This window comes from Malaclemys terrapin (genome assembly GCF_027887155.1).
Source record: "Malaclemys terrapin pileata isolate rMalTer1 chromosome 20 unlocalized genomic scaffold, rMalTer1.hap1 SUPER_20_unloc_2, whole genome shotgun sequence".
NCBI lineage: Eukaryota > Metazoa > Chordata > Testudines > Emydidae > Malaclemys > Malaclemys terrapin.
The window spans coordinates 480,946-490,000 of NW_026530189.1; the positions used below are offsets into that span (position 1 = coordinate 480,946).

Below are 9,055 nucleotides of genomic sequence, written 5' to 3' on the forward strand. Positions count from 1 at the left end.
ATGCACTAATAAATGTGTTAGTCTCTAAGGTGCCACAAGTCCTCCTGTTCTTTTTGCGGATACAGACTAACACGGCTGCTGCTCTGAGAGCTAACTTTGATTCCATTAGGAGTCTAGTTACAGGCTGTCGAGCTGAATTCACTTTGGGCCAATGGTGCACCAGCACTGGGGCTCCCCTAGTATGAGCTGAAATTGCTAAGAGCTGAAATCATAGAAGCGCTAAAGTTATTAAGAGCTGAGATCACTGAGGCTGTGTTAACTAGTGGGGGAGCCTGAAGCTATATTGCTAAGCGGCTGGCGGAGCAGTGAGTGGCGTGGGGACGGTTGGAGCGGCCCAAGGAACGGCGAGCGGAGCTGTTTGCAGGGATGGCTGGAGCGGCTCACAGGTCGGTGAGCGGAGCCATTTGTGGGGATGGCTGAAGGGGCTCACAGGTCGGTGAGCAGAGCGGAGCAGCTTGTAGAGCAGAGCAGTTCATGGGACGGCAGGAAGTGGACTGGCTCGTGGTGAAGGCTGTGGTGGAACCCCACGGAGAGACGGGCCGGCCTCGGATCACGTAAGGTGCCCCTTAACACCCTGCGTGCCCCCCTTTTACTCTGGGGCTGCACTGACCAGGGACAGAGACTTTGGGGTCTGTTGGACTTTTGGGACTTTGGGGGGTTGCTGGACCCAAGAGACTTTGGGGGTGTTGGACTTTGGGGACTCTGGGTGATTTTTGGGTTGCTGGATTCAAGAACCAAAGGGAAAGGACACAGCCCAGTTTGCTGGGGTGGGTCTTTTGCTCCTGGTTTGTGTTATGAATCCTGGTTGTGGTGTTTTTCCAGTTTAATGCTGATGTCGTTTACCTCATGTTATTAAACATTTTCTGTCACACTCAGACTCCGTGCTTGCGAGAGGGGAAGTATTGCCTCTTAGAGGCACCCAGGGGTGGTATGTAATTGTCCCAGGTCACTGGGTGGGGGCTCGAGCCGGTTTTGCATTGCGTTATTGAAGCGGAACCCCTTGATACTGAACCCGGCCCTTGTTGCTGCCAACTTAGATGGGCAGAAGGGTTACAGACATACGACACCAACCCCACCCTCCAGGGGCAGCCTTCCCTTGGATCGCCAGCCTCCCTTCCGAGCACGAAGGAAGCGGGCACCGAGGAGGGTGACCAGACAGCAAGTGTGAAAAATCGGGAGAGAGTGGGAAGTAAGAGACGCCAATGTAAGAAAAAACCTCAACTATTGGGACTGTCCCCATAAGATCAGGACATCTGCTTTGAGCAGGGGGTTGGACTAGATATCTCCTGAGGTCCCTTCCAACCCTGATCTTCTCTGAGTCTATGATCTGGTCACCCTAGCGCCGAGTGAGAGGGGACCGAATTGGGGCTTGGGGAGAATCAAGCGGAGGGGGGCATGGTGGGGGGACTCTCACTGGAAGACTGTGCTCCTGCCCCGGCAGCCAGGGCCAGCAAGGATTGACAACAATAAGAACACTTCCTTCGTGTGTGACCAAAGCAGGGTCGACTTTTAATTCTCAGCCACTTGCTTCCACCATGTAAGCTGGGCCTGTGACGACAAGGGGCCCCGAGTCTCCACCTCCGTTGGAAACAAAGCACGTTAGCAAGTCCTCTGTGGGTCTTTCACCCCGAGAGTCAACAGGAAGTGGGTGGGACGCCTATTGACACAGAAGCAGGGACAGGAAAGGCAGTGGCTGCCGGCCTGCGCTCACGCTCATTTCCTGAGCGAGTGGAGGCGGAAAGAGAGAGAGATCTGTGGAGGACTTCGGCCCGCGGCAGATAATTCTCCCAATTCAGGGCTGGTCATCGGAGGTGGCCCGAGAGCTGCCCCACAGCCAGTCCCATGGTGCTACGGGTCGCACACTGACTCTTCTGAGTGCAAATCCCCGGGGATGTGCTGGCACGAGGGAGGGAGGCCCCTATGTCTCACCTGCTGTTTGTGCAACCCGTGTGCCTCATGGGGAGATCTCTCTGGTGTGTCTGGGCCATTGGTGCGAGGCAGATTTAGCCCTTCATCTTTGGGGGGGTAGTTTTGGGTCTGCTCCAATAGGCTCCCTGCTGCTGGGGTCAGATGCCATGACAGCAAGCAGTCAGGCCAGCTGCTTTGCAGGGGGTAGGGCTGTCCCTAGGGGGGCCCGGGTGTCCATCTGCCAGGGGGAGCTCCCCACGTCTCCGCCCAGGCCAGCTCCCACCCCACTGAGGTGTGTGCCTCAGTTTCCCCTGCTTTACCTGGGGGAGGGAGAAAGGGCTTTTATTTGCAGAAGAACCCAGAAATCCTGCACCCTCCCCCCGGACAACGGCCTGGCGATTTGTTCCCTAGCAACCGACGACCCTGGCCCTCTGCATGGGGGGCCGGGCGGGAGAACAAAGAGCGAGTCGGGAGGAGACCAGGTGACCTTGTTAGCCCTGGCTCCGGTACCGGGCTGGGGTGGGCCCCGGGGCCTGATCTGTTTTCACTGGAGGGTTTTCATTCACTTCACTTCACCGGTTTCACTTCATAGGGTCTCAGACCAGGTTCTCGGGCCCCTGCCAGCCTGCGCGGGCGTCTGACCAGAGACACACAGCGAGAAGATTTCAAGCAACGGGCTTTATAAATTCGTGTGACCGGACAGACAGACACAGGAAAGACAGACGCCCCCCGTGGGGGAGACACGCTCGGGCCTCACAGATTACAACTCTCAACCCACTCGGTCAGGTCCTGCTTTTCGCAATGTTCCTTCCAGTCGTCCCTGAAGGAGAGGAAGTGATAGATGAGATGGGGGGTCACCAGGATGGTAACACTGACAGAGAACCTGTAGGGATGGCTCGGCCGGCGCTGGGATGCAGCCACTTCTGGGGCGGAGCAGATGGAGAACAGCCGCACATAACGACACACAGGGAGGTCTCGTCCAGTGCCGAGATGCAGAATTCCTCTGTTGGGAATATCCCACCGCCCAGGGAGCCTCCTTACCAAGCCTCCATGCCCTGAGGATCCTGCGCCACTCTCTTCACACAGTTGATGTCGTCCTTGATGTCGGGGTTCAGTAAATCTAGGAGCAAGGGAGGGAGGGTAAGGCAGGGATGGGCCCCCTTGGGGAGGCTGCAGAGGTGGGGCGGCTTTGATGAAAGGGGAGGGGGTCAGATCGGCTCCAACCACACCTCAGCCAAATCCACCACCACCCCAAATCCCCACTGCCCCCCAGTGTCTGTTCCCACCGCACCCCGTAACACGCCCCCCAGCGCGGCGTGGCAGGCAAGGAAAATACCCCAGATCCTGGGGGGCTTCAGGACGCAGAAGTGGTTAGAAGCATGATTGGGTGTCGCACAGGAATGTCCCAGAGCACGGTGCCCCACTGCTGAGCCCGCCACTGACCCCAAAGCATGGTTCCCCCCCACTGACCCCCCGCCCGCCCCCTGCAGCACAGCGCCTCCCGCTGAGCCCCCACTGACCCCCCGCCCGCCCCCTGCAGCACAGCGCCTCCCGCTGAGCCCCCACTGACCCCCCGCCCGCCCCCTGCAGCACAGCGCCTCCCGCTGAGCCCCCACTGACCCCCCGCCCGCACCCTGCAGCACAGCGCCCCCCGCTGAGCCCCCACTGACCCCCCGCCCGCCCCCTGCAGCACAGCGCCCCCTGGCGGCCTCACCCTGGCAGCGCACGTGGCACAGGTTTTCCGACGGGCCCTTGGCGTCCTGGCACCACCAGCCGCTGTTAATCTGGAAGATGCCGTAGTCGGAGCTGCCGTCCGCATTGGCCCCCACGGCCTCCGTGTCGAAGCCGCTCGCGTAGAACGCCAGGCAGACCCCTGGGGGGACAGCCCCATAGAGACGGGGAGTGGTGTGGGGGGGGCACAGCCCCATAGAGACGGGGAGTGGTGTGGGGGGGGCACAGCCCCATAGAGACGGGGAGTGGTGTGGGGGGGGCACAGCCCCATAGAGATGGGGAGAGGTGTGGGGGGGGCACAGCCCCATAGAGACGGGGAGTGGTGTGGGGGGGGCACAGCCCCATAGAGATGGGGAGAGGTGTGGGGAGGGGCACAGCCCCATAGAGACGGGGAGAGGTGTGGGGGGGGCACAGCCCCATAGAGATGGGGAGAGGTGTGGGGAGGGGCACAGCCCCATAGAGACGGGGAGAGGTGTGGGGGGGGCACAGCCCCATAGAGATGGGGAGAGGTGTGGGGAGGGGCACAGCCCCATAGAGATGGGGAGAGGTGTGGGGGGGGCACAGCCCCATAGAGACAGGGAGTGGTGGGGGGGGGGCACAGCCCCATAGAGATGGAGAACGGTGGGGGGGGCACAGCCCCATAGAGACGGGGAGTGGTGTGGGGGGAGCACAGCCCCATAGAGACGGGGAGAGGTGTGGGGGGGGCACAGCCCCATAGAGACGGGGAGAGGTGTGGGGAGGGGCACAGCCCCATAGAGACGGGGAGAGGTGTGGGGGGGGCACAGCCCCATAGAGACGGGGAGAGGTGTGGGGAGGGTCACGGCCCCATAGAGACGGGGAGAGGTGTGGGGAGGGGCACGGCCCCATAGAGACGGGGAGAGGTGTGGGGGGGGCACGGCCCCATAGAGATGGGGAGAGGTGTGGGGAGGGGCACGGCCCCATAGAGATGGGGAGAGGTGTGGGGGGGGCACAGCCCCATAGAGACGGGGAGTGGTGTGGGGGGGGCACAGCCCCATAGAGACGGGGAGAGGTGTGGGGAGGGGCACAGCCCCATAGAGACGGGGAGAGGTGTGGGGGGGGCACAGCCCCATAGAGATGGGGAGAGGTGTGGGGAGGGGCACAGCCCCATAGAGATGGGGAGAGGTGTGGGGGGGGCACAGCCCCATAGAGACAGGGAGTGGTGGGGGGGGGCACAGCCCCATAGAGATGGAGAACGGTGGGGGGGGCACAGCCCCATAGAGATGGGGAGAGGTGTGGGGGGGGCACAGTCCCATAGAGACAGGGAGTGGTGTGGGGGGAGCACAGACCCATAGAGATGGGGAACAGTGTGGGGGGGAGGTCACAGCCCCATAGAGACAGGGAGTGGGGGGGGGCACAGCCCCATAGAGACGGAGAACGGTGGGGGGGGCACAGCCCCATAGAGACGGGGAGCGGTGTGGGGGGGGCACAGTCCCATAGAGACGGGGAGTGGTGGTGGGGGGGGCACAGCCCCATAGAGATGGGGAACGGTGGGGGGGGGCACAGCCCCATAGAGACGGGGAGCGGTGTGGGGAGGGGCACAGCCCCATAGAGACGGAGAACGGTGGGGGGGGAGGTCACAGCCCCATAGAGACAGGGAGTGGGGGGGGCACAGCCCCATAGAGATGGGGAGAGGTGTGGGGAGGGGCACAGCCCCATAGAGATGGGGAGCGGTGTGGGGGGGCACAGCCCCATAGAGATGGGGAGAGGTGTGGGGAGGGGCACAGCCCCATAGAGACGGGGAGCGGTCTGGGGAGGCACAGCCCCATAGAGATGGGGAGAGGTGTGTGGGGGGCACAGCCCCATAGAGATGGGGAACAGTGTGGGGGGAAGGTCACAGCCCCATAGAGACAGGGAGTGGGGGGGGCACAGCCCCATAGAGACGGGGAACGGTGGGGGGGGCACAGCCCCATAGACGAGCCCATGGGGAGCAGTGCGGGGGGGACCCACTGTCCCATCGAGGAGCCCGTGGGGCAGGGCCGAGGGCTCACTCACAGTTGGCCAGGCTGTATCCCTCGTATCCGTCCATCCCGCCATCCTGCAGCGTCTGCGCCAGCTCACAGCGGGAGAAGATCTTCCCCCAGCCCTCCGCACTTAGGCAGGCCAGCAGGGTCACCAGCCCCAGGACCCCCATCCCCGCAGGGGGGAGCAGCCGGTGTGAGGATCGAGGGGAGCTGAGACGGGGCGCTCCGGGAACAGGCCTACGGCACCGTCGGGGCCACGCTGGGTAGATGGAGAGATGGGGGGGGGGTGTATAGGGATGGCCAGAGGGGTGCTGGGCAGTGGCTGAGGGATGTATGGGGACTCCCCTGCTCTCCGTGGCCGGGGGTCATGGCCTCCCTTCTAGAACGCCCAGCGGTGTCATGAAGGCCCCGTGTTCTAGAACCGCCCCTCCGGGTTCCAGGAAAGGGAGTGACTCCGGATTGACCCGGGCACAGGGGTGAGGTCTGATTCCTGCCCCACCCCCACTGCAAGCAGGGCTGACTTCAGCTGGAGCCAGGCTGCAATGCGACCCGGGGATCGCTCGGTGCCACCGGGCAGGGGGCGCTGGGCGTAGGGTGACCAGATGTCCCGATTTTATAGGGACAGTCCCGATATTTGGAGCTTTGTCTTATATAGGTGTCTATTACCCCCCACCCCGTCCCGATGTTTCCCACTTGCTGTCTGGTCACCCTAGTTTCACGGGGATCCCCTGGTTCCGCTCTGCGCCCGATCGATCCTTCACTAAGGGGCGGCGTGGTAGGTCGCTCCCAAGAGCCAGTCGCCCTCTACTGGCAGATCTACAGATTCCGGGGCCTTTGTGATTTTAGTCCGACCTCCTGTCTGTCAGGCCCGGGACCTTCCCCACAATAATTCCCAGAGCAGAAACACGGCCCAGCTTGATTTAAAAACGGCCAGGGATGGAGAAGCCAACGCCCACTTTGGGAAAGTGTCCCGATGGGTAATTGCTCCCAGTGTTAAAAAAATCACACCTTCTTTCCAGGCTGAATTTGACTAGCTTCCACTTAGACCTTTGTCTGCTAGATCGAAGAGCCTGTTATTAAATATTAGTCCGTTAAGTGGGCACCTTGCTGGCTACAGCCCAGTCCTCCAATTTGTCAAGATCCCTTTAAATGTTAGCTCTGTCCTCCCAAGGACAGACCCCCTCGCTTGCAAACCCCCCTCGCTTTGTATCATCTGCAGATCGGCTCCATCTCCTCTCTATTCCTACCGCTGGGAAATGACACGGGACCCAGAACTTGGAGTCAGTGTGGATAGTTCTCTGAAAACGGCGGCAGTGAAAAAAGCGCACAGAATGGTGGGAGTCATTAAGAACGGGAGAGATAATAGGACAGAAAATATCCTATTGCCTCTATATAAATCCATGGTACGCCCACATCTGGAATACTGCGTGCAGATGTGGTCGCCCCATCTCAGAAAAGATAGATTGGAATTGAGGTTCAGAAAAAGGCAACAAAAATGATTAGGGGGCTGGCACGGCTGCCATATGAGGAGAGATTAGTAAGACTGGGACTTTTCAGCTTGGAAAAGAAACAACTCAGGGGGGATATGATCGAGGTCTATAAAATCCTGACTGGGTGGAGAAAGTAAATCAGGACGTGTTATTTACTCCTTCTCATAACACAAGAACTAGGGGGTCACCCAATGAAATGAATAGGCAGCAGATTTAACACACAAAAAAGGAAGTATTTTTTCACACAACGCACAGTCAACCTGTGGAACTCCTTGCCAGAGGATGTTGTGAAGGCCAAGACTATAACAGAGTTCAGAAAAGAACTAGATAAGTTCATGGAGGATAGGTCCATCAATGGCTATTAGCAAGGCTGGGCAGGAATGGTGTCCCCAGCCTCTGTTTGCCAGGAGCTGGGAATGGGCGACAGGGGATGGACACTTGATGATTCCCTGTTCTGTTCATTCCCTCGGGGCACCTGGCACTGGGCACTGTCAGAGACAGGACACTGGGCTGGATGGACCTTTGCTCTGACCCAGTCTGGCCGTTCCTTCAGGGAGGTTCCCACTCAAGATCTCCCTCCAATCCCTCGTCCTTCCATTAATAATGACTCTTCGTTTGTGGTTGTTTAACCATGTATAGAGCCACTTCATGGTAGGTCTGCTGAGCCCGCCTGTCTCCAGCTCACGTCTCAGGGCGTCATGGAAGGAAATCGGCAAGAGGAAGCCAAACCGGACCAGGTGCAGAGACCGGGCAGCGGGGCTGAGCAGGGGGATGGAGGAGACTGGAGGAGGCCGGCGGGTTTTGGGGAATAAAATGAAGGCTGTAGGGGGCTCTAGTTACTCTCAATAGCTACATCGGGGGCTACGCCCCAGGGCCGGAGAAGAACGACGGAAGCTAAGGGACGATGTAAACAAATGGGCAGAAATGTGCCACCAACGAATTCCGGCTGGAAATTAGAAGACGGTTTCTAACCATCAGCAGGGTGAGGCTCGGGACCAGCCCCCCAATAGGAGTGGGGGTGGGGGGCAAACAACGTAATTACTTCAAAAAGCGAGCGGATGAGAGCAGTCACAGGCTGGCGTTGCTTGTGAGAGCAAGGACAGGGCTCAGCTGCCCTGGGGCTCCATTTTGGGTTACGTCGTATGTCGCTAACGTTCATGCTTCAGGGCTCCCGCCGGCCACCAGCAGGGGCCAGGAAGGGATTTCCCCCAGGTCAGTTTGGCAGGGACCAGGGGAGGGGGGGTTCCCCTTCCTCTGCAGCGTGGGATGAGGGTGATCCACCGGGATTATCTGGGTGTCTCTCTCTTAATCCCGCCCTGCCACTGGGGGGCCTCGGGAGTTGGTGCACCCGGGTTCCACCTCTCTGCACAGCGCCGTCTCGTCTCCCGTGGGCTGTGATACGTGGGTCTCGTTCGGCCATGGGGGTTGGTGCGCCGGCACCAGGGAGTGGCCTGTGAGATCCAGAAACTCAGACTGGGTGAGCTGGGCTCTTCCGGCCTTGAACTCAGAGAAGCCAGGAATACAGAGAGAGCAGGGCCCGTCCCCTCCAGCAGGGGGCAGCAGGGGGACACACCCTGCAGGGACAGTCTCCTCCAGCAGGGGGCGACGGACACACACACACACACACACACACACACACACACACAGCAGGGACAGTCCCCTCCAGCAGGGGGGGCAGCAGAGGGACACACACACACCGCAGGGACAGTCCCCTCCAGCAGGGGTCAGCAAAGGGACACACACACACACCCAGCAGGACTTGTCCCTTCCAGCAGGGGGCAGCTGAGGGACACACCCCACAGGGACAGTCCCCTCCAGCAGGGGGGGCAGCAGAGGGACACACACACACACACACCCCGCAGGACTTGTCCCCTCCAGCAGAGGGCAGCTGAGGGACACACACACACACACACCCCCCGCAGGACTTGTCCCTTCCAGCAGGGG

The 9,055-nt window shown here is 60.5% G+C and overlaps 1 protein-coding gene across 1 annotated transcript; it reads right to left on the reverse strand.

Moving 5' to 3' along the window:
* Positions 1–2,661: 2,661 nt before the first annotated feature.
* On the reverse strand, positions 2,662–8,270 carry LOC128829506 (lysozyme C, milk isozyme-like). Its single transcript, XM_054014966.1, has 5 exons — positions 8,249–8,270; positions 5,653–5,880; positions 3,623–3,781; positions 2,950–3,028; positions 2,662–2,728 (listed from the first exon to the last, which is right to left on the reverse strand). Exons 1-5 carry the CDS (start codon positions 8,268–8,270, stop codon positions 2,662–2,664), a joined length of 555 nt encoding a protein of 184 aa, XP_053870941.1.
* Between the last annotated feature and the right edge of the window lie 785 nt (positions 8,271–9,055).

What these genes read in the sequence shown, in the direction of transcription:
- LOC128829506 (XM_054014966.1), bottom strand. Translation starts at nt 8,270, where the DNA reads ATGAACGTTAGCGACATACGAC. An exon ending in GAACGTTAGCGACATACGAC is followed by an intron (nt 5,881 to 8,248) that starts GTAACCCAAAAT and finishes CCATCTACCCAG; the next exon opens with CGTGGCCCCGACGGTGCCGT. An exon ending in GTGCCACGTGCGCTGCCAGG is followed by an intron (nt 3,029 to 3,622) that starts GTGAGGCCGCCA and finishes CCTTGCTCCTAG; the next exon opens with ATTTACTGAACCCCGACATC.